The sequence below is a fragment of the Grampus griseus genome, assembly GCF_964374135.1.
Source record: "Grampus griseus genome assembly, chromosome: 1".
Classification (NCBI taxonomy): domain Eukaryota; kingdom Metazoa; phylum Chordata; class Mammalia; order Artiodactyla; family Delphinidae; genus Grampus; species Grampus griseus.
Window position 1 is genome coordinate 36,690,052 of NC_139017.1, and position 26,244 is coordinate 36,716,295.

General features: G+C 40.1%; 1 protein-coding gene across 1 annotated transcript in view; it reads right to left on the bottom strand.

The window, feature by feature from the left end:
• NIBAN1 (niban apoptosis regulator 1) overlaps nucleotides 1-24,956 on the bottom strand; it is a 160,361-nt gene extending 135,405 nt beyond the window's left edge. The window contains exon 1 of the mRNA XM_082650151.1: nucleotides 24,803-24,956. Within this exon, the coding sequence (XP_082506277.1) occupies nucleotides 24,803-24,857 (55 nt within the window). The 5' untranslated portion in view covers nucleotides 24,858-24,956. The remainder of the gene's footprint in view (nucleotides 1-24,802) is intronic.
• Between the last annotated feature and the right edge of the window lie 1,288 nt (nucleotides 24,957-26,244).

Below are 26,244 nucleotides of genomic sequence, written 5' to 3' on the forward strand. Positions count from 1 at the left end.
GTCTACTGAAACATACTAAGCCCCATTAACCCAGGATTCAGTCCTTGGATCTTCATGGGAATGAATGCTTGAAGACAGAGAGAACATCATCGTCATCTAAGAAGTCCCAGGCTGGAGACTAAAAGACCCAAGAGTACAAGTGGGATTCTCACACGTCTTCCTTTCAATGGTTAGGACTTTGGAAAAGTGAGAATATTAAGGAAGTGAACTTACTAGGAAGAGGTGTTTAGCAAACAGGATGTCATTTTCTGTTTGATGACTTTATGTAGTACAATGATGGACTTTGGGTAGGGCTGGAGTACCTCTCATGAGGACATGGAAGAAAGTCTTGGAGACTATTAGGTGGTCTTTAAATTGAATATGGAAGAAAAAAAGAAAGCAATATTCATGCAAAATCATGAAACCAGTTGCCAGAAATGTCTGCAGTCTTGCCATGGGAAAATGACGAATAGTTCAGGAGGAGCCATGAGACTCCTATAAGAAAACAATAGGGAAAAGTTCCCAAAATGACACTCTCAAGGGTCTCATAGTTGTTGTATGGGACCAGAACAGAGCATGGGAATTGGAGAGTAAGATGGTAAATACAATCTCATAATAATTACTAGGAGTTGGTAGCATTCCAAAGAAATATCTGTAAGGAAGGGTGCTAAAGAAATATCACTTATCATCTGTGTGAAAATCCATGAACCTAGGCGGTAAGGGTGATGAAAAAGCATTTGAATGAGGATTAAATGAGAGGAAAAGATATCATCTTGTTGATGAAATCCATACTAACAGACTATCTGGCCAAATGGAAGAAATGGATGATGTGTTCCTAATTTAGTTTACAGTGCTGGCACAGAGGTAAAAAAGAGTTGTGATGGGAAACTTCAACTACCCAAACATTTGACTGGAGACTCTAAACTGAAAACAGAATGTCTGACAAGTTACTGCCTGTACTGGATAGCAACTTTATTTTTCTATAAAGAGAAGCAGTAACCAGGGGAATTGCTACTTGAATCTTATTCTAAACAACAAAGATATCAGCTAGTGAAGTAAAATAAAGAAAGTTGGGTGAAGGCAATGATGTCATTGTATCACATGTAAAGTCCCCTTAACCATCCTTCACTCACCCAAGGCTTTTCACTCTCTTCATAAAACACACTTGTTGATTCACAGAATCCCAGGGCTCAGGTTTGACAGACTACCCTCTAGTACCTCCACTTCACCTGCCAAGCTGTGTGCTTATCAAACATCTGTTGTGTTTCCTTCCAAACCTATTCATGCCAGTTGTACTGGCTATTGTGGACAAGTAATTTAAATTAAATATTACACAAACTGATTAAATATTAGTACAAAAAGAAAATAATTGTTGTTAACTAAGTTAAATGTTTGGGAAAGTTTTGATAGAGTTCTAATGAGAATTGTTGTTAAATTAGGTGTAAAGCAATTCAACAGTAAACATTGTTTGAAAACCTAAAAACCACAAAAAATGGACCTAGATGGATTTTGTGATCAGATTTCTTTACAAGATCTTACCCAACTCAAAGGAACTCAAAATTGAAGATTATAAAAATTATAAATGATACAGAAATTATAGATGATAAAAAATTACTGATGATACAAAAAAAACTTTTGCCCTATGTCAAAGATTGGGGAATGAATATATTTGTTTCATTAATATATTTTTAAGTTAAAATACAATATTCAAAGTACATGTATCTTGTTACAATTTTCTATTTTAACTGTTTTTGATAATAGTTCCACTCCATTCCAACAGCAACATATAAAAGGCATTCTTGATAGCCAGGTAGAGGGTGGTTGAAAATATGATGATAAAACCTGGACTTCTGTAAGGCAGACTTCAAAAGAAACAGAACCGAGACTTTGGGGCAAGAGACCCTGAAAGAGGGTTGAGTGGCACCTACGTGCCCACATAGTCTGTAATTCTGTCTATACAATCACAGATAGTGATTCCACCAAGGGAAATGATGGGCGTTCCTACATAGTTCTATCATGACCTCTGATTTAGACAGCCTAGGATAAGAAAATAGGTAGATTGAGACCTATAATTTATAAGAACAACAAAAAGGGTTCTTTTAGTTATGTTAGGAACGAAAGGAATATCAGGAAGAGATAAGCCCGACGTCTGGCACCAAGGCAGTGATGTTGCTGGAATAACAAAGAGAAACAACTGCTCCACTATTATTTTTGTCCTAGTCTTCTCTTCCAAGAAGAATGATTTTGGGACTTAAAATAGTAGACTAAATATGGTAAGAGAAAAAGAAAGCCCAAGATTGTTAAAGAGATTTAAAGTGAGCAGTGGAACACTATAAAGTAACTACAATCCAGTGTACTGAGAAAATTCACAATTAAGATTGCTAAACTGTTGGAACTTCCCTGGCGGTCCAGTGGTTAAGATTCTGTCCTTCCACTGCAGGGGGCATGGGTTCGATGAAGATCCTGCATGCTAAGTGGTGCAGCCAAAAACAAAAAAAAAACAAAAACAAACAAAAAAAGATTGTTAAACTGTTGCAGACCAGTAGAGGTGCTGGAAGAGTTGAATGGATAAATGTAGATCTGATTCTCAAAAAATGAAAAGAGGAAGCATGAATGCAGACTTTGCAATCTACAGGACTTTGAGCTTAATTTTAAAACAAAGCTAATAGAGTCAATATTAATGGGATAGTTTGAAATTTCAAAATTAAAAAATAGATCATAAATAGTATCTGTTGCAAACTAAAAGCAACTATCAAATTTATTAGGGAAATAATAGAAGCACTTCTTTCAAAAAGCAGGATCAAAACCAGAATGACTGCTATGGGGGAGGGGGGCTCATTCTCTCCGTTCTTCATATTTTTATAAAAGGGAATCTTGTACAACAGAAAGGAGAAATAGCCTAAAGATGAGTTTAGAGTCCAAGACAAAGAAATGCATTGTTTCTCCTGCCCTGCTTTCTATTGGAGCAACTGACATGCAGTCAAAACTTTTGAGATCTTTGTAAAAATGCGGCAGCTCTCGGAATTAAATGAGTTTAAGAAAATTTATACAGGCAAAATGAATTAGCAATAGCAAATGATGCTATGAAGTTAGGTGCTGTAGTAAAAAGAGGTCTGGCTTTAGATACAGAAGGACAAATACTGTATTATTCCACTTCAGTGAGGTACCTAGAATGGGCAATTCATAGACAGAAAGTAGAATAAAGGTTATTATTTAATGGGCACAGAGTTTGCATTGGGAATGATGAAAAAGTTTTGGGTATGTAGATAGGGGTGATAGTTACACAACATTGTGAATGTACTTAATGCCACTGAATTGTACACTTACAAATGTTTACAATGATAAATACTGTATTATGTATACTTTACCAAAATAAAAAAATAAAAGATGTCTGGCTTTGACCACACAGACCTGGGTTTGAATCCTAGGTTCTTACAGATTGAGAGCTCCCTTCTTTTTGTTTTTTTTCTTATCAAAGTATAGTCGATTTACAATATTATATGTTTCAGGTGTACAACATAGTGATTCAATATTTTTATATATTATAGTCCATTTAAAGTTATTAAAAAATAATGAATAGGACTTCCCTGGTGGCGCAGTGGTTGAGAGTCCACCTGCCGATGCAGGGGACGCAGGTTCGTGCCCCGGTCCAGGAAGATCCGACATGCCGCGGAGCGGCTGGGCCTGTGAGCCATAGCCGCTGAGCCTGCGCGTCTGGAGCCTGTGCTCCGCAACGGGAGAGGCCACAACAGTGAGAGGCCCGTGTACCGAAAATAATAATAATAATAATAATAATGAATAGGACTTCCCTGGTGGCGCAGTGGTTAAGAATCCGCCTGCCAATGCCGGGGACACGGGTTAGAGCCCTGGTCTGGGAAGATCCCACATGCTGTGGAGCAACTAAGTGTGTGCCACAACTACTGATCCTGCACTCTACATCCCACGAGCCACAACTACTGAGCCCATGTGCCACAACTACTGAAGCCCATGTGCCTAGAGCCTGTGCTCCGCAACGAGAAGCCACCACAACGAGAAGCCCATGCACCGCAACGAAGAGTAGCCCCCTCTCACCGCAACTAGAGAAAGCTCGCACGCAGCAACAAAGACCCAACACAGCCAAAAATAAATAAATAAACTTATTTAAAAAAAATAATGAATATATTTCTTTGTGCTATAATATATACCTTCTTATATACACAGGAGCCTGACTGCTGACCAAAGGCCAAAGACCAGGGAGAACTGGCTGGGGCTGGGCAAAGGAGGTGGCAGAGGGCCTGACCCAGGAGCTAAGTGTGAGCCAAGAGGCAGAGGGTGGAAACTAGGAAGAATTCAGTCCTAGCACAATTCACTAACAAAATAATAATCCAAATACGCATAGATTGGCTTTAGGAGATAATGAGTCTCCTGTTACTGGAGGTATTGAAAGCTCCTCGCAGCCTTTTAAGGGCATTCAAGCATAAGATGACCTTTAATAACTTTTAAATTCCCTTCCAAAGGGGTAGCAGGTGATGTTTATTCCTTTACCATAATCTCCTTAAACTATGGGACATATACAGTGATGCGCCCAAATAATGGTGAAGTGGAAAAACAATGGGGATGGAAAAAGAGCTCTCAGATTATTTGGTTATTCAACCTACTCCTGGATAAGTACAATCAAGATATTCAAGAATATGCAGCAAGAAGAAAATATCCTTAAAAATAAGAATTGCCAAATACAATGATCACTATTAAATATGCCTATGGAATTTTTTTTCAAGAGATACTTAGGTATACACGGTGCTTAGAAAGGTGCTTAGATTCAGATACATTTCTGTCTGAAAAAGGTCTGGAGATTCAGTTAACTCCAGTTCAATGCAATTATTTATTCATTTATTCATTTCATTCAATAACTAAGTTTTGAGGACAGATACCATGGAATACAAAGGGGGTAGGAAAATGCATAAGTAAAATTTCTCCTCCCAAGAGCTCGGATTACTTACTGCCAGAAATTCAGTGTGGGTGATACATTGTGCATCTATTATGCCTTTTGTTTTAAAGCTATAATTTAAAATTTTTTCACACTCTTTGACACCCAAGCAGTACTTCTAAGAGAATAATCAGAGATGCACATAAATATTAATGCATTAGGATGCTCACTAAAAATTTATTTTTAATAATAAAAATATGAAAATGACATGTCCCACAGAGGAGAATGGTTAAATAAATTATAGGATATAATTTACAGAAGCTGATATCATCCACAGCCAATAAAACATGCTTTAGAAGAACATTTGGTGATAAGAGAATTGTTTGTGGCATAATGTGGAGTAGCAGTAGACAGACTTGCATGCGAAATACGATCCACAGAGATGGCACACTGCACTTCTCTCTCAAAATGAAGCAGTTATTAATTTTGTGATAATGCTGTCCTTCAGAGTAACTATGAAAACTGAACTAGGATGATGCTAAGGGGCATGAATTGCACCTATTCAAGTGTAAAATCACAAGTTAGAATTTAAGTCTCAGTTCGTAATCTGGAAATTGGGGATGATAATATTTGTAGGAAATTATGTATAACTGAGTTTGGGTCCCTGCTCTGACACAGACCAGCCACATATACGGCTCTAGCACCACCAGGCAGACAGCAACCATCACCATCACTACTGCCATCATCATTATTGAGTGGAGGCCAAAAAAGAAGCAATAAAGAGAGAATTCAATGGAGTGTTTATTTAAAACAACTCAATCAAGACAATGATTTTTTTTTGCAGTTAGTTTTATTTTTGGCTGCATTGGGTCTTCGTTGCTGTGCGCAGGCTGTCTCTAGTTGCGGACAGTGGGGGCTACTCTTTGTTGCGGTGCGTGGGCTTCTCATTGCGGTGGCTTCTCTTGTTGCAGAGCATGGGCTCTAGGCGCACGGGCTTCAGTAGTCGTGGCACACGGACTCAGTAGTTGTGGCTCGCAGGCTCTAGAGCGCAGGCTCAGTAGTTGTGGTGCACGGGCTTAGTTGCTCTGTGGCATGTGGGATCTTCCTGCACCAGAGCTCGAACCTGTGCCCCCTGCATTGGCAGGCAGATTCTTAACCACTGCGCCACTAGGTAAGTCCCCAAGAGAATGATTTTTATATCTGCTTTATCTCCAAAATCGTTTTTTAAAATCAAGGGTTATAGGGGAGTGATCAAGGTTACCAGTGAAGAGGAATCTTCATTAATTTAGAAGTTGATGGTCTCATGATTGACCACCTATTAGCTTGATGCTGAACAAGAAATCTGAGCCTGTTGGTGAAAAGGTGCACAATTTTTTTTTCAGGTCATCCAGCACTGTTTAGCCTCGTAAGACGAAATTTGCAAAAGATAACTGAGTAATAAGAAAGAGTAATGTAATTTATTCCCCACTGTAATTTACTCCACATTCTTAAGAAGGCAGGCCATGGACACACTGCCTTTTCGCTCCATCATTCTCCTGATATATACTAGGGGCCATTAACCTAGGTAAGAAGATGAATTACTAGAGATGATTATGTATGCCTTCAGCAGCTCACGAAACGTACCCGAGAACAATAAAGATATCTGATGACCTGTCAGGGAGATGCTTATGGAAATGAGAACATCATGATTACACTTCTGCTTGTTCATCTAAAGGCTATCATGATATATAGATGGAAAAATTTCACTTGCTCAGTAGCATCACAAATAAGAAGCTGGTTTCAGATTAGGATATGCTAGAAAGGAAAATTCATGACCAAATTCCTAGTTCAGCAGTAAAAGAGGACAATAATGAACATAAATCAGCATCCAAGCTTATTTCCTTTGAAAGCAATAATTTCATTAGATGACAGTTCTTACTGCTCTTCTGAAATTATAGAATTTGGCACTAAAATTATTTGTAATCTCGGAAGTAAAATATATTATAAATATATGTATCATCAGCATCTTTCTGCTCTTAAATAATAAATGATATTTCTGACTGGAATTCAACAACCTTCAAGGTATCCATGAGAATTAAGACAAAAAGAGGACGAGGCAACTGATATCAAGCCATACAGCAAACTCCTTTTGGGAGCAGGAACTCAATTAGGTTATTCTGAAGCCCAGCCTCTTCCTGTCATGGCAATACAGTGACACTGTTAAGAGCAGGGCCTTGGCTTCAGAGGGAATTCCATCCACTAAATAACACACATGTGACCTTAACCACAGACATAATCTCTCTGGGCCTCAGTCTTACCATCTGCAAAATAAGCATGATAATAGTACCTTCTCAGAAAGTTATTGTGAGGATTCAAATGAGATAATGTGTATAAGTTCTTAACATAGTGCCTGGCAGGTAATTAAAGGCTTACAAAACAGAAACAGAGTCACAGACGTAGAAAACAAACTTATGGTTACCAGGAGGTTAAGGCGGGGGAGGGATAAATTAGGAGATTGGGATTGACATATACACACTACTATATATAAAATAGGTAACTAATAAGGACCTACTGTAGAGCGCAGGGAACCCTACTCAGTACTCTGTAATGACCTATATGGGAAAAGAATCTAAAAAAGAGTGGATATATGCATATGTATAACTGATTCACTTTGCTGTACACCTGAAACTGACACAACATTGTAAATCAACTATACTCCAATAAAAATCTTAAAACAAACAAACAAAACAACATTTATTATTAGAGGAGACATTCATTGTCTATCTGATATCTCCACTTGGATCTCAAACGTAGCATGTCCAAAAATGAACTCTTCACTCTCAAATGTGTTTCCCTCAGTCTCCCCTGTTTCAGTAAGTTGCAACTCCATTCTTTATGTTGCTCAGGTCAGAAATCTTGGAGGTGTCCTTGAAGCCACTTTTTTTTTTCCTCCTATACCACAGACCTCATCAGCAAATCCTAGCAGGTCTACCTTCAAAATGTATTTATAACGCAACTACTACTCACTACCTCCAGCTACCCCCTAGTCCAAGCCTTCCCTAACCTGGATCACAGATCTAGCTTCCTAACTAACCTCCAGCTTTCTCCCTTTTCCCTCTTACAGTCTGTTCTCTACACAGGAGTCAGAGAAATCAGATTATTTCACCCTTTTGCTCAAAACTCCCCATGGTGTCTCTTCTCATTCAGAGTAAAAGCCCAAGTCCTTACAGTAGCCTGCAAGTCCCTCTGTGATGTTGCCCCACCTACCCCCTGCCCTCCATCTTCCATTAGCACTCATTGCTCATTCCTCTCTAACCACACTGGCTTCCCTGCTGTTCCTAAGGCAGGATAAGCTCCCTTCCAAATTCAAAGCTTTCGAACTTGCTTTTCCCTCTGCCCAGGATGTATCTCCCCCAGATATTCCTGTATCCCACTCTAGCACTTCATTCAAATGTCAGAGAGGGCTTCCCTGGCCCCTTCTCTGAAGTAGCAGCCCTCATCACACCCTCCTCTTCTCTGTTCTTACGTTTCTTCAAAATACTCATTACCACATATCATCTTATTATTTGTTTATTTTTCCCCACCAATACCTCCATGATAAATTCCCTCAAGAGCAGTTTAGTGTGTTTTGTTCATCTCAGTTCATGAAACAGGGCACATTCTCTTTGATGACTAAAAGGAAAGATACACAGTGAATGCCTCACCAGAAGAAATAGGTCTGTTCCATGCCATTTTATAAGTTCATCCTAAGTAAGATGCTTTAGTGAGACTTAATCAATAATATGACTTGTTTCACTAATAGGAAAACTGGGGCCTAAAGACAAGCCCAAAGTCACATGGTAAGTGTTAGAACCAGGACTCAAACAAGTTCTTCTGTACCAAGTGTCATGCACTTGTCCCTAAAGTCCATGCTTTCTATTGAGTATGGCACATGCCGTAGTCTCAACTCCATGAATTATAGAAAATGGGCATCGGTTCAGTTCTGGTTCTAACTGGCTGACTAAGGATTTTAAGGGAAAAAATTTTATATGCTGTACAGTTTATTTAAAACCTTTTACTTTGGTTTTGGAATAAATAAGATAAACTATTATAAATGATAAAACAGCTAAGAGTTGAGAGTCTAAGTCCCTAAGAGTGTTAAGTATTTTGCAAGGATCAGAGCAGTGAATCCTTACAGCCTCCATCTGGGGCAGTACCATGATCCCCATTTTACCACTGAAGAAATGAAGGTCAGAGGAGGTTAGGTAACTTTAAAAGCTTGCACAGCTAGAAAGTGATGGGCCAGAACCTGAACTAGTAGTCTGCCTGCAGAGCCAATGTTCTGTTGAATCACAAAAGCTGCAGAGGTAACATGTCTGATGAAAGTTTTATAAGGATTTATCTGCTCTGTAAGTTCATTTTATTTTGTCCACTTTCCTGAAAAATGGAACAGATACATATTATAAATACCATTTTGAAAATTTTTATTAAACTTAAACGTCTTACACTCATTTGCAAAATATATCATTTCTCCTTTTAATTCACAATGCAAAGTTGAAAAAATATCCCTAGAGAAACAATGAGTTTGGCTCTCAACACATCTCAAGACGTCAAATATTTTCATAGAAAATAGTGTACAGAGACACTAAGAGTTTGTGCTCTCTTTCTCAGACATTCGTTGACGTCAATAACTGTGATGATCTGAAATAAGCAAAGTAGTTATGGTATGCCTCAAGAGTTTCTCATGAAAGTGCTACAGAACAATACTGAAGAGAGGAAGTGCCAAGACATGAAACATGTTGGTAAGTGGGTCACCAGGTTGTCATGGGGCAAGAGGCATTCCTTATGGCTCTTCTAGAACTTACAATTCTAGGGACCACTGAAAATGCCGAGAAATGCAAGTTTAGAGACATCCCAGAGTCTAGGTGACACATAATACTTTCCAAACAGTGTTGAGTAAGGGAACTATTTATTTCAATTGCAACAGCAAATTATATCATTCAAGAAGCACTTACATTTTCTTAAATTCCTAAAAGGGGAAAAAATGATTTATTGGCAATGCATCATTTAAGGTAAGTGTTTTTTGGTCTAAACTCTTATCTTAAATATTATTTAAATACACAATGGCCCAAATGTGATCCTATGAAAATTGGTGCATCATAGAGGGAGAAGGAGCTGGAGGAAGGAAAAAACCCGGGGGAAGGAATATTCTGGAACAAAAAGGTCAGCAAAGACTTAAGACATCCTCTCAAATCTGGCTATAGAATCCACAGTGGGAGCCAAGAAGAGAAAATGGGAGAAAAGAAAATGAAGCCCACCATTTAGTTCTTTTAATTGCTCTCCACTGTGCTCCCTCCTGGCTGGAAGGGGTGATCATGTTAAGTACTAGGGTTCCAAATGTTTCCATTCCTTTAAGACAAAATCCAGAAGAGATGAGAATAGTGTAGCATTTCTTTATGAGCTTAAACATTCAACAGAGGGAAATACGGGGGGAAGAATGATCTCAGGGCTTCTTTTATATGGGATCATGAGGGAGGAAGTCAAGTACGAGCCAGTCTGTCTGCCCACCTGTGCCTGCAATTCTTCAGTAGCAAGAGGAAGCTGTACTTAAGTTTTAAACCTGGGGCTGAACAAGACATCAGATTGAAAGAAGAAACTTGCCATTTTCAGGATTTTATGTATAACTATGAATTAGAGTATATTCTGGTATGGACTGGAAACTTAAAGTTAGAGATTTTTGGTTTGGTTTGGTTTGACTGAAATACCATGGACTATGAAAAGAGCTCTGTCCCAGAAGTGAGGGGACCTGAGTTCCAGTCCCATATCTGCCATTACTAGCTATGCAGATAGGAGCAACTCAGGCTCTCAGATCACAATAAAGTGATTGGGTTAGATGTTTACCTCTAAGGTCCCTTGCAGTTCTGTGAATCTTTATTCAAGAGTAGGAGCCTAAAAGAATTATGTGAGCCATAAACATGAGTCTCAAATGTAATCTGAAGTTTTCTAGTAGCAGATTAAAATTTTTAAATGGATTGGATTAATTTTACTTTATATTTAATGTATTTTATTTATATATGTATTTAACCCAGAAGGACCAAAATAGTATCACTTCAATATGTAATTGCTATTAAATAATATTACTAAGATATTTTACATTCTTTCCTTTGTACTAAGTCTTCAAAACCTGATATGTATTTTGTACTTGCATCATATCTTTATTTGGACTAGCCATATCTCAAGTACTCAATAGTCAAGTTTAGAGGGCTTGAGCTTTTCTTACCTAAAGATAAAGATATAGCTTATCTTCAAAGTGAAATTACATTTAAAGTAGAAAAGCTATTCATTAAAATGTTAGGGTCAACATATTGAAGAGATGCAAGGGAAGATGTGATCAACAAAGGGATTGGACTTTTGATGGTAATTGCCAAATGGAAAGATACAGAAGGAAGCTGTGTCATGTGGAAATTCAAGGGTTAGACAGAAATGATGTATGCCACCTCCAGGCCTGATAAAATGTTTGCACCTAATTCACCACTGTCCCTCTTCTCTTATCTAGACATATGCAGGTGTTCCATTAAGATCTATGTGGCCATAAGAATAATGGAGCCACCAGATCAGGGGTTTCTAATCTGGGGTCTATGGATGTTTATGGAATCTTCAGATAGAATTCAGGGAGTCCAAAAATTGAATGAGGGTAAATAACAACTTTATTTTTATTAACTTTCAACTCAAAGTCAGCATTTCCTTCAATTATGAATGTAAGCAAACCACAGTAGAATTTAACAGTACTTGTGACCTCATCCTCAACAGAGATCACAGATGTCTTCTTAGCACATTTCATTAACTGAATATCATACAATAGCACCTTCATCAAAGTGACAGCAGTTATTAGACCCACCACGAGACCTTGTCATTGACTGCATTAATAAAGAAGCACATATATTATTATGTCACAGATTTTTAATGTATTTCGATATCTGTATTTCAATAAAATTGGTTTCTTTTGTAAGCCTGTGTACTTTTTTAAATTTAAAACTATTATTCTGAGAAGGGGTCACTAGGTTTCACCAGACTACCAAAGGCTCCATGGCACAATACACTAGAGGGAAAGACTCTGGGTCCTTGAATGACCCCAACCCCCTTCTCTATCCCACACCAAATCACACTGGGTTGTGTAATGAGTGAGAAATAAATCATTATCATGTCAAGCCACGGAGATCTGAGGAATGTTAGTTTCAGCAGTTAGCCCACTCTAATGTACAACTGAAATGTGGCTGCAGGCCAATGCCAACTGGTTACAACTGTGACCAGATTCCATACACTGAAGAGACAGGCACTGGCAGTTACAAGCTGGTAAACTGGGTCTCAAAAAAAAAAGAAAAGGACCCCCCCCCATGGATTATTTATTTATTTAGTTTTGGCTGCTTGGGTGTTCATTGCTGCGCGCAGGCTTCCTCTAGTTGCGGCGAGCGGGGGCTATTCTTTGTTGCGGTGTGCAGGCTTCTCATTGCAGGGGCTTCTCTTGTTGCAGAGCACGGGCTCTAGGCACACGGGCTTCAGTAGTTGTGGTGCATGGGCTTAGCTGCTCCACGGCATGTGGGCTCTTCCTGGACCAGGGCTCAAACCCGTGTCCCCTGCATTGGCAGGCAGATTCTTAACCACTGCGCCACCAGGAAAGCCCCCCCATGGCTGATTTTAAACTACCAATATGATGTCACTGAACTCTGAATTAGGAAGGATGCCCAGCCAGCGTGAGTTGACTCCTGGGACATCACTGGGACTACTCTCCCTATGACATTTCCTAGAAGGGCGTCTTGCTATTACCCTCCCCTGGTTGGAGGGGAGAGGTGTGTGCAGAATCTTGAGAACAGTTGTTTAAAGGCTCCTATTTAAATCATCATATCTGACTTTTTCATGATGAATAAATAAAGCAGAATACCCTAGATGCAGTAATTTGTACATTCAACAAGCTGTTGAAAAGAATCTAATTAGTACTAATTACAATATTAGAGTGTCCCAACAAATTATAATGCCATTGCTTCTGTAGAGGCATTGTGTTTAAACACTCTGAAACATCAATTAGTCTACAGAACAAATGTGGGAGATAGGTATTATTCAGCAGTGTCTGAAAGCCAATTATTTACTCTGGGAAAGCCTCATGCTGTTCCTGATAGTAAAAAAAAAAAATTGATTATCATAATAGTAGGATTGGGAAATTCCAGAATTATATGACCTTCATTTCTGACCTTCCTTTATTTCACTGGGCATTACTGCTGTCCCCATTTTACATATGAGAAACTGAACGCTGCCAGTTGACAGATCCAAAATCTTCAGAGAATCCAGCTTCAGATTCAGCAAGTCCTCAGGAGATTATCACGCCTATTTTTCAAATTTGAAAGCTCCATTTATGAGTCTTTTGTGCCTTACTTCCCAAATATATTTTCTTTTACAATGAAGAAGTTGTTTAAAGGCACAATTTTATTAGAGTTAATTTAAAGTGACCTACTATGCCTGCTTTCACCTATTTGTAAATTCCCTACTATGTTTTGCTAACATTTAGACAAATTTTACTTTCTGGATTAAGCTATTTATAATCTCATCCACTAAAAATATTCACTTCAAAAAATAGTCAAATCATTTGGGGTTAAGATATGGAATCAAGGGTTTAGTAAACGTTTCAAGGGATAAATTACTGGCTTATCTCATTTAAAGTTAATAAGTGACTGTTCAAATCTTATTAAGCTGACGCTCCTTTCCATCAGAAAGGAGTTATGTGGACAAGAAAAAGCTATGTGGACAAGATTTGTAATTTCTGGAAGAACATTTGATATTCCATTGGTTATCCTTTGAGAAATTTGCTTGCCTGGAACATAGTAGGCACGCAATAAATATTAGTGTTTAATGTTGTTATTATTATTATCATTCCTCAGACCAGAAGTTATCATTTTTAGTTAAGAATTGACATCCCAGTTGATATGCACAGGTCTTAGTTATGCTCTAAAATTATCTGTTTTAAATTTAAATAGTACAATTTAAATTCCTCTACTTTAGAGAATGGACCATATTTATAAAAACTGTCTTAACATCCTTGTCTGCTAATTTCATCATGTCTGTAATTCCTAAATCCATTCTATTGATGGATTTTTTTCCTTTGAGCTATGAATATTTTCCTGCTTCTTCATTTGCCTGGTAATCTTAGATCAGATTCTGGGTATTGTGAATTTTACATTGTTGAACGTATATTTTATTGTATTCCTATAAAGAATGTTGGACTTTGTTCAGGCATGCAGTTAAGTTACTTAGGATCAGTCTGATCCTTTTGAGGTTTGCTTTTTACATTTTTTATTAGACAGGTCCAGACCAGTGTTAACGTCTAGTGCTAATTTCTGTTCACTACTACAATGCCCTATGTAATAGAAGGTCTTTCTGTTTCATTTTGTTGTTGTTGTTGTTGTTGTTTTAAGGTCTTTCTGTTTTGGGTGATGGGAATGTAAACTATTCCCAGTCCTGGATGAGTGCCAGGAATTGACTCTATAAAACCAGATACACATGATCTTCTATTCTAGAAAATGGTCTTGTATTATTTTTTTGCTAATTTTCTCCTCTTGATTTTCTTTTTTTTTTTTTTTTTTTTTTTTTTTTTGCGGTACGCGGGCCTCTCTCTGTTGTGGCCTCTCCCGTTGCGGAGCATAGGCTCCAGACGCGCAGGCTCAGCAGCCATGGCTCACGGGCCCAGCCGCTCCGCGGCATGTGCGATCTTCCCGGACCGGGGCATGAACCCGTGTCCCCTGAATCGGCAGGCGAACTCCCAACCACTGCGCCACCAGGGAAGCCCTCCTCTTCATTTTCTTTGTTCTCTATTTCCTAGGACTTCTGTGAGTCAGATATTGAAATTTTTGGATTGACCCTTGGATTTTTTTTATTATTGCCTCTTCTATTTTCCATATTTAGATGTTTTTGTTCTATTTTCTCCAAGATTTTCTCAAGTTTGTTTTCCAGAGCAACGATTGGATTTTTAAATTTCTTGATCATTAGATTTTTAATTTCCAAGAGATATCTCTTATTCTATTATTGTCATTTCTTCATTGCATCCTGAACTTGTTTTCCAAACTCAATACTTCTCTCATTTTTTAGGATATTCACTATAGTTAAATTTTTTTTCTCCTTTCATTCACTTATTAAGCAAATATTTATTGGTAACAAACCATATACCAGACACTGATCTCTCAATACAAAGACCCTGCTTTCGTGGAGGTGAAAGTGCTGATAGGCAGGCAATAAAAAACTGACAAATAAATATATTTTATGTCTGTTAGTAATAAGTGCTATGAGGAATCCCCTCCATCAAAAACCTTTCCCTCGTGCTCACTACATTCCACCCATACCACCCTTTCTTCAATTCCTTCAGGTTCCTTCTCCTCTTCCCTTTCTATACACTGTTCTCTCTACTCCAAATATTCTTCCCCATCCTCCTGAGCACTATATCTTAAGTATATCTCATCTCCGTGCTCTATCATTACCATCAGTTTTCTGTCTCAATACCCTTTTTACTCCGTTCGTAACATTTATCAAAACTCGTAATGTTGCTTACTCACCATTTAATAGCCATTCATGCTTCTTCCTTGCCAAGTGAGCCTTATTTTGTTCAGGTGTCCCTATAGCCATGTGCTTCAGTGAGGATAGGGCCCAGCCCCAGGCAGGGGTGAATTTGGATTAGTCTAACCAAATCATGATAATTCCATACTCTTGCCAGTAATAACTTAGGAAGGAATGTGTGACCCTGTTCTGATCAGTGGGATATAAAGGCAAGTCTGCTTGTAAGGCATCTGGAGAAGGTTTGTTCTTATAAAGAGACTCACAGAATAGACAATCCTCTTCTCGACCTCTGGGACATTGCTTTACTGAAGAACGTGATATCTTTTGCTACTCTAGTCATCTTTCAACCATAGGAGAGCTAGCCCACAGAGAGTAGAAAGACAGAAATAAGCTGACCTTTGATGATATCGCTGAGCCACTAAATTAGTCCTACCTTCATGTTTCTTTACGTTCCCATGAGCTCTACTTGAGAAAGCTACTAGATAATGAGCTTCAAACACCAATGAGACATCAACATAAGGACTGATGTCTTCAGTAATACTTACTTGGAAAACAAAGATTAAATGAGAAAAAAAGAATATAATATAATGGTTATATGCCCTGACATAGTAAAATCATAAAATAAAATTGGGGGAGAATTGGGATAGCATATACAAAAATTTTGTTACTAATTCTTAAATCAGCTTGTTCAACATTTTTCTACAATCATAATTGATGGTGGTAGTATTCACATTATTCTCTGAAATAGTTGTATATATTAAGTGGGATAACAGAGATAACAATTTGAGGATATTTAATTCTACCATCTATTGTGTCTTTGAGAACCAAGAAAAAGGAGATAAAAATATAATGTAGGAGATATACCTTTTTTTTCACAGTTCTGTCCACTAAAAAGGTCCAGAAACAACAGCCAACCCAGTCATAGCAATGAGCCTCTCTAGGCCCAAACTGTCTTCTTGAATACCATTTTCCACTAAAAGAAACCAGGGATTCTTATAGATATTGCTTATTCCAAGTATGGAATAGGAAATAAATGTGATGAACCAAGAACATCTTGACTTACTGGAAGGCAAGGAAGCTATCAAATACTATTAGGGTAATTTCAAAAGGACTCAGGAGCCAACTTGAAGAGGCTTTCATTGCCAATGATGGGAAATTTGGGCTTCAACAAGGATAAGAATTACAACGGAATGCATAAGTTTACAATGATATTTTTTAAGTTAATTGATCACCTTCAGGGGATGACAGGAAACCAACAAATTATCTTGAAAACTGGTAAATAAAATGAAAGGGTAAAGTTTTTATCCTGCCTTTCCTATATGAACTATCGTATGAGGCAACCAAATAGTAAATAAGGAAAGTATCACTCTATAAAACTATTCCAGCTAATAAGTGAAAACAAAGTGACATAATTAGAATATCACCATTCTTCAATCCCAGTGAATTAATGTATCCTGGCAATGAGCATCAATAACCGCTAACATCACAAAAAGAGACAACCAAATGTTAGGTGCCTCCAAATGAAGAACACAGCACCACCTATAGCCTTGACAAAAGTATGAATCCTCAGTCTGATCACATCTCACTATCTCTGTCGATTTGTAGGAAGTACAGGAGAAATGCGTGGAACTGCACCATGAAAAAATTCCAGACTGTGGAAAACCCTACATGTCCAAGAGCCCAGATCTGTCAACAGATCATTTGCAAGTAAAAGTCAGAGACGTAAGGGAAACCTGTAGTTTAAAAGAAACTTAAAAAGATATCTTTATAATGGGCAAGACTAAACTATAGTGTTTAAAAATGCATTGTTGGGTGATAAAACTATAGGAAGTATAAGAAAGTCATTACTATAAAATCTAGGATGAGTAATGTGGTCATCTGTTACACTGGCAGCCCCTAACGAAACACAGCTCATAGTATTCATGACTTTGTGGAGTCCTCTCCTCTTGCATCTGAACTGGCCCTGAGACTTGCTTTAACCAATAGAATGTGGCAGAGTAATACTGTGCTGTCCTAAGGCTAAGCCATAAGAAGCTGTGGCAGCGTCTAGAAGCTTTTGCATTCTTGCAAATCCTGACCTAGCATTTTAAAAGTTCAGGACCCTACTGGAAAGACCATGTAGAAAGTCCACCTGGAGAGACAGCTTACCCAAGTTCAGACCAGCCACCAGCCAATCTGCCAGCTGAATGGACTCACAGGACTGACTACTAGGAAATAAGTAGAATCACCCAGTGGAATCCGAGGCAGATAGCAGAACTGCGAGGAAATAAATAGTTCTTTTAGGAGCCAGTATCTTCAGGGGTAGTTTTTTTTGGAGAGACAAAGGGGTCTAAGATTGGGATGGGGTACATGGAGGCTTCTGGGATGGCTAGTAAAGTTCCTTCCATTTCTTGACCTGGGTAGTGGCTACAGGACATTTGCCTTGTAATGATGCACTAAGCTATGCATTTGTTTTGCATGGTTTTGAAGCCTATGTTTTATTTTTAAATAAAAGAAAAAAAAATCCACATGGTTTGGCATAGAAACTTTTACTCTTTTTCCAAAATTCCTTCAGACTATGGACTTTTTAAAAAGCACTTCAAGCCTCCTAGTAAAAAAACTATTGATTTATTCTGATCCTATCTACAGCAATATCCAAACAACATCAAGCATAGAAGTATAAACTTCTTTGGGTCTTAGACCTTGCAATTTGCAAAACTGAATTAATTTCTTTCATATATCTAAATCTTTTCTTCTCTCCTGTGAGAAAAAACATGTAGTACCAAAAAAAAAAAAAAAAAAAGAGGTACTTTTATAAGCTGGCCTGCAATTTCTTATTGGCAGCAACTTGCTAGTCTCTTTTTAAAATGAATTTTCCAGTTTCACAGGAGAAAATCTGTATCGCATTTGGGATTGTGTGTGTGTGTGTGTGTGTGTGTGTGTGTGTGTTTTAGTTTGGAACTGTTAGAATTTCAGCCCTCATGTCATATGTTTTACTAAAGTGCTTTTAACAGACTGTGGCAGATGAATTGTGCTTTTTTATTCTTTTGTCTTCCTTTTCATTATTATCCTCACCTCTGACTTCATTTTTCATTTCACAAGGCAAACTGCTGTATGTACCTTTTTCCTTAAAATGGTGTTAGTTAGCTTCACTGATCAAAAATATTAAAATTTCTGATTAGGAGATTAAAATTCACTGTCATAATGCACGTTGCATATTTTGTAAAACTTTCACAGTACATTTATTTTAATTAAATTAGAAACTACTGTCACAAATCCTGCTCCTCCTGTTGCACTTTTTACCTGGGAACCCAGTTCAGATCTTTCCAGAGAACAACAGAGTAAAACCATAATCAGCTCAGTAGTCCACAGCAAAACTAAATAAAAATCACTATTGTCATTCTAGGAGTTACTATTACTAAAGCACCCGTGATGAAGTGATCCTCTTGTAGCCAACGTCCATTGGCAAAAAAAAAAAGTGTTTCATCAAAACCAGATCTTGATTTAGCATCTGACTCTATGCGTTCATCAGAACATGAATTGGGACCAAAGAGGGAAGATCACTCTTTCTTCCAAAAGCATGGGAGAAAATATTGATTTGTCTCAGCCTAGGGTCTTTATTTTTGATGAATCTAAGAACCTCAATTCACATTGAATTCCCAAAGTCTTGATTTCCATTCGCAAAGACTAAAGGTAGTAGAAAGTAATAATTGCCACCAGAAATTCCTAATCTGCAATAGCTTTCCTAATGCAAAACTCCTGCCAGCTGCACTAGTAGACTGTCATTTCTTAAATTAAAACATAATGGGATCAATATATCTTTGTGCATTATTTACACAGGGCCCTCTCCTTCTTCTTTTCTCCCGTCTCTGCTCTTCCCACCTGAGGCACTGCAATTCCTCACTTCTTAGGAGAACCCATTTATTTCTACAAATTAGGAACTGAGACAAACACTAATGGGATAATTCTTACCCACTTCCTACTTTCTTTGGATTAATTTTTCTTGAGGGGGACCTAATAAGGCAGCACTTAGTGTACTGGCTAGAATGCTTTGGGCCATAGATAACAGAAGAAAATTATATTAGTTAGGATAAGTTTGACTGTGGATAACAGTAATAGCACAGATAACACTGGCTTAAGTAAGATAGAAGTTTATTTCTCCCTTATTATGGTCCAGAGGTAAGTAGTCCAAAGCTGGTATGTAAGTTCTACTACATGAAGTCCTCAGGAACCTAGGCTCCTTTGTCCACTTATTCCACTTTGCATGAATTCCTTCTTAAAGGACAAGCCATCGTCCAAGATGGCTGCTCCAGTCACTTTCGCAATCTAGCCAGCAGTATGGAGGACAGGACAAAGAAAGGCACACCCTTTCCCTTTAAGGTCACTTTCTGGGGACTGCATACAGCACTTCTACCTACATCCCATTAGCCAAAACTCAGTTACATGACCCTATCTAGTTGCAAAGGAGACTGGGAAATATCTTTATTCTAGGAGTTCGTGTGGCCAGCTAACATTTGGAAGTTCTATTATTTTAAAAAGCAAGAGAGAATTATATTAGGGGATAACTAGCAGTCTCTACCAGCCCAGCTCAAAGAGGACTTAGTATCTATCATAACAAGATGTACTCAAGAGTAGGGCAGGCAATCAGTGAGGTTTGCTGGGCTCCAGCTTCTCCTCTCTGAGACTGCCTCAGCCTGGCACTGCTCCAGGTGTTGCCTATGTCTTAAGCTAGTGCCCCTCCTGCTCATCAAGATAAAAACAGCAGTTCCAGGCATCACATTTCAGACGCAACAAAATCCAAAAGGAGAGAATACATCTCTTCCCTTTGTCTCCTTTTGAAAAGGGAAGAAAGTTTTCTTAGAAGCAGCCAGCAAAGTTCCCTTCAAGCTTCAATGGACAGGGACTTCCCTGTTGGCGCAGTGGTTAAGAATCCACCTGCCAATGCAGGGGACACTGGCTCGATCCCTGGTCCGGGAAGATCCCACATGCCGCAGAGCAACTAAGCCCGCGTGCCACAACTACTGAAGCCCACACGCCTAGAGCCCGTGCTCACAACAAGAGAAGCCACCACAATGAGAAGCCCACGCACCACAACGCAACTAGAAAGAAGCCCACACGCAGCAACGAAGACCCAACACAGCCAAAAAAAAAAGCTTCAGTGGCCAGATTTCATCACAATCCCATGCCTTGTATACAGCTGACCCTTGAACATCAGCGGGGAGATGGGTGTGAGAGGCGCCCCCCCTCTGCACAGTTGGCCCTCCATATATGCGTTCCTCAATAACTGCAGTTCCTCCATATCTGTGGCTCCACATGCCCAGATTCAACCAACTGGGGATCATATAGTACTGCAGAATTTACTATTGAAAAAACCCTGCATATAAGTGGACGCATGCAGTTCAAATCCATGTTGTTCAAGGGTCAACTGCAATCACTGACAAGAACACACCACCATGATAGGCATGGACCAACTAGCACCCATCTCTCAGAAGCCATAAGTGGGGCTAGCCTCTCTGAAACAGAGGGCTGCCCTAACAAAACTGGGGCTCTGTTATGAAAGAGGAATGGGGAAACGATGCTGGGTTGGCATCTTATAGTGTCTACCACACTCTGTATCCTAAAGTTCCATTACAATATACAGTTGACCCTTGAACAACATATGGGTTTGAACTCCGTGGGTCCACTTACTTTTTGTCAATAGTAAATACTACAGCACTACATGATCCACAGTTGGTTGAATCCGTGGATGTGGATCCGTGGACAGCAAGGAACCGCAGTTACGGAGGGCCTACTATAAGTATACACAGATTTTCGACAGTACAGAGGGTCAGCACCCCTAACCCCCATATTGTTCAAGGGTCAACTGTACTTTTACTAGAGATAAATTGAACTCTGAGCTTACATCAGACCAGTTCTTTTCCCCATCTCCTACCAACAAATCACAGCTGAAGAACAAGCAAATGTGTGGACTAATAACTACACATCTAGGGTGAGGAGACTGCAAACTCCCTATCTTCCATTCACCTGGTCTAGGGAGACTTTACTCCAGACACTATCATCAGCCTAAATTTCACATACAGCCACCTAAGTTAACCCTTATGGTATAAATATGAGAAAATTCCTCTGAGAGGAATACATGTTGTTTTTAAGCTGAAACTCATTTCTTCCTTTATAAGCATCAGATCACTGATGAGTATTTCAGAGGAAGCCGCTTTACAGGTGAGGTGTGGCTGACAATGTGATAGTCAGTCTAGGAGAAGAACAGTTTTCTTGACTGCTATTTGCTGCTACCAGGCCTAGAGGTGTCCTCCAGCATCCCCCAGCCCACCCCAAGAACCCAAGTATCCCTCAGTTCTCAGCCGCAGCACTGATTTTCCAGTACTTTTCCGACCCTCCACAGGACATATGTGAGAGAGTTTTCAAGTTTGTTTTCTTTTGATTCATCAACAATTCAATGGTAATTTTTTAAAGGAAATAAAATTATTGCTTTAACAGGAAAACGCTGTGTTTTTTGACGCTGTAGTTCACTTTTAGGCATACCAAAAGTTTAAAAGGAAAAAAACACAGGGCAGGAAAAGAGAAAAGTGCCCTAAATTGACCACTGATGCCTGGATTTTATGAGCTTTCTTTCTCATTAAAGCAAGATCCTTTTAGGTCACTGCTAAAAGCATTCCTGACGGCTAACAGATGACACTACCCATGTGATTACAAGCTGGTCTTAGTATTGTTTATTAATAGCAACATCTCATCAAGGGAAGTTACTGAAAGACTTCTAGACACATCCCCAAAATGTATTCTTTTGTTAAGAAACATGAGCGCGGTACTAATTTTCAAAACTAACATCTTTAGAAATGAAGTAACTCCTTTAACACTTCTGGTGCCCCTTTACCTAGAGCTTTACCAAATCTTAAGAAATAATGTACTTTCAAAATATCCATGGGACAAAGATCACTAATAATACAAAGTTTTGAGGCACACAAACCAAGTGGCAGCTATTGAATGATTTGGCCAAAAGTAAGTGCTGATACAGAATCATTAGCCTACTAGCAATACAGCTGCTCATAACACGTACAAGATTAAGTTAGCAAAATTCACTCCAAATGTATTGACTAGTTATTCTCCATGTTGGCAAAGTTTATAAAGCTTGAAAGAAAGTTATTTTCTCAGCTACAGGAGATTTCGAATCTATAATATTTCACTGGCGGCTACTTTATGAGAAAGGTTATAAAATCATGCTTAAACTTTACTGTCATACTTTCAATTGTTCTGCTCACAATTAAATCAAAGCTTGAGAATATTTGTGGGCTAACGGATGGGCAAAGCAGTGAAGACAGGGTTATGGTTTTTTTCAGGGATCTGGGGCTTCAAAACCATCAGGAAATCACAGCCTCATGAACTTCTTTTGCTCATGCACTAACAATTCACAACACCATGCATTTTTCCAGTGCTCTTTTCTCTTTTTGGCAAGACTAGTATTCTCAAATGAGGCAACTTCTCATTTTCTCTGGAGGTATTCTAACTTTAACTCTTCTCTTCCCTCCACCCCTACATACCTTGAAAGTGCCCTCCCAAAGAAATAATGAGGAGATATAACTGAACAAGACTAGAGGATATAATGACTGTCACACAATCTGCTTATAGTTTTATGCATTCAGAATACATTTATTACAAGTCCTTCCTGTGTACTAGCTAGCTCATATTTTTGTATGTCATAATTTAATTTCAGAATGAAAAAGGTAACACATTTTCTTATCACATGAGTACAATGCTTGCGTCTGCAGCAACATCCATGATAACCATGAAGTCTTCTTCAAGCAAGTTAACCCCCTCACATTGCGGGACTTCCACTGATTACCGTAGAGGCCATGCTGCAACTTGATGTTTCTATGCTTTTCAGTGAAACCAAGTTTTATAAAATAAATGCCATAAACATATTTTGCTAATAATTAAATGCAAGCCCCTTCTCACAACGTTCTAGTACATTGTTCTTTCTGTCCCCTAACCATTGGTGTAAATAACAAGCATGTAGCCAAATTTGTAAGATTAAGGCAGACTTGGTTTAGCTCTTTTTCTCATATAAACAAATCATCCATCTTTTCCCCATTTTAAATAAACAACAGCAAAGGGATACTTGACCAAGTTTTATTCCCTGACAGTAGGGGTTGTTGATGATCTTCTACCTCTCAAAGCACCAGAGCAGAAGTCTGGAAAATCAGTTAAATTGCTCTCAAGTGCCCTAATTTGATATCCTTTTTAAATGGTTTTAAATGTTGTGACTGAAAGCAAATTTGGAATAAAGACACTAAATAAATGCTTTCCTCTTAGGAAATGGTTCAGGGGCCAGAAAGAGGTACCAGAAAGACCTTTTTTTTTGCAGAATTAGGGTAAAACCTAGAGTATAATACCTAGTTTAGCAGGTATTTCTAAAGCCAGAAAAAGTAAATTCACAAGATAACCAACTGTTAGGTAGTGGTTGTCGGCAAGGTTTGCGGGGGAGGGAAGAGAAAGAGGCCAGTTACACCCAGGAGATAAAGAATCATGATTTCCTGCAGTTGCAGCTCAGTTTGGGTTTTGTTTTCTTCTGCCTCACACTCTTTACTGTATCACTATATTCCAGAAAGGCTCTCGAATGAGTTTCTCCCCATAAACAATTTTAGCAACTGTTACCCAATATGCCAGTGTTCCTCTTTCGGTTTTCCCCAACCTCTCACCTCCGGGAAGAGAAGGGAACCGCACAACCTGGGGGCCTGATGACATTGTCCTTTCTGCCTCTGATGAAATCATCCCACAAGTGACACTATGAAGCTCAAGTAAAGCTGTGGCCGACGCTGCGTCTTACAAAACCAGGCCAGGGAAATTCTGCCTTATATGCCGGGAATCCCCAGGGGAATCTCTAGAAGCGAGGGGACATCCCCACTGTTCTCTCTGCGGCAAGTTCAGAAAGAGCTCAGAACTGAGTCCAATGCCAAGTACAGGACGGCGAGGTGTTGCTGGGCGGGGGGCGGGATGTGCAGAACAGACAACGAAGCGGCCCGAGTGGAGGCAGCTGGGTGGTCCTCCTCTCCACAACCTTCACCTGCGTCTCCCAACCGCCCGGCGGCGCTTCCCTAAGCACCCCCAACCCCTTCGCCCTGGCTGCCCCGCACCCCACCCGGGCCAGGGCGCGCAGGCCGAGCTGCCGTCCGGTTGCGGGAACCCTGGCTGAGCGTCCCGTGCGCCCCTGTCATCCCCGCGCACGCCGGTGGAGAGCGGGTCGTGGCGGGCAGGGGCGCTGCGGACGCCGGTCGGGTCGCCCCCTCTGAGGCCAGTGCCCGGGGGCCCAGCCTGGCGCAAGGCTCCGGGCGGACGGGCGTCGCGCTCCCGGGAAGCCCCCGGCGGGCGTACCTCGGATGTAGGCGCACTTGCCCTCGTCCAACTGACTGGAGGCCGAGCCGCCCATGGCGACGGTGCGGGAGAACGCTGAACGCCGCGGCTGCCCGACCCAGTCCCTGGGCGGGAGGGACTGACACTCCCGTCGGCGCCCGCTGCCCGCTCCTGGAAGTTGATGAGACGGAGATCTGAGCTCTGCAATTAAAGGGCAAACTTCCTCCAAGAGGCGCGTCCTTCTCGGGCGCCTCCTACGGGTCCGCGCCCTCTGAGGATCTGTGGGCTGGCCCGGGGCTGTCTTCCCGCCTTCGTTTCACTGGGAAGCTCCGAGGGGATGTCTGGTCTGGAAGGACTACTTCCCGCTTCTTCTCTTCTCTGGCTTCTTATTTTCACCTTGGGGTAAGAGGACAATTTCCCTAGTGACTGGAAACCTCTGTGAGCTGGAACCTTCCCCCTCACATTTCACGAGGTGGAGTTCCAGAGCTCCTTGCTTTGCACGCCCTCCTCTCCGGTACGGAAGCAACAGTTCTTCTCAAGCATAACCTAAGAACTTGTTAGAAACGCAAAATCTCGGCACCTTTCCTCTCTACCGCTCTACACACACGCACGCGCACACACACACACACACACACACGGCGCCCCAATTAAGAAACTCTGGGAGTGGAGCCCAGCAATCTGTTTTCACAGGCACTCCAGGTAATTCTGATGCCTGTTGACGTTTGAGAACCAGTGGTAAACTGTCCCTTCCTGCAGCCAAGAAGCTGGACCAAGGAGGGAGTGGGGGATGAGGGAAAAAAAGAGGGAAATGGAAAAAGCTAGGGAGAACCGAAGGCTGGGCCTTGATCAGAGTCTGCTCTTAACATCTTTAGGTTCGGTTCCTCCCCTCCGCAAACTAAAAATAGTTCATTAGAAAGTGCACTTGTTCTTTTCCCACAACCACTGTTTAGCTTGGCAGCTTCTCCCGAACAAGAACCAGCTTGGTAGAAGGGTCACCACTTATTTCTTCCTATTCTTAGCAGTCAGATTTTAGTGATTCCTGTTGACTTAACCTCCAAGGTCAAATGGTCTGTTCACACAAGAACCAGGCCTGTGGAGGACTTTGAAGGCTTTTCCCTCCAAGGTTAATTATCTAGCGTTTTAGCACAAAGATTTCTCATACCTCACACCCAGTCTCTCACACCTTACGTTCCAATCCATCAGTAAATCCTTTCAAATCTACTTTCAAAATACAGCCAATATCCAACCATTTCTCATCCCCTCCACTGCTATCAATCCCATCATTTCTCACCTGGATGATTACAATAGCCTCCTAACTGGTCTCCCTCCTTCAGAGAAAAAAACACAAAGTCTGTCACAGACACTCGGCTCTGCCCTCATCTATCACACACTCTCCCTCCCCCTTGCTCTCTCTATTCCAGCCCTACTGGCCTTTTTGCCTCTTCTAGGACACACCAAGCTCA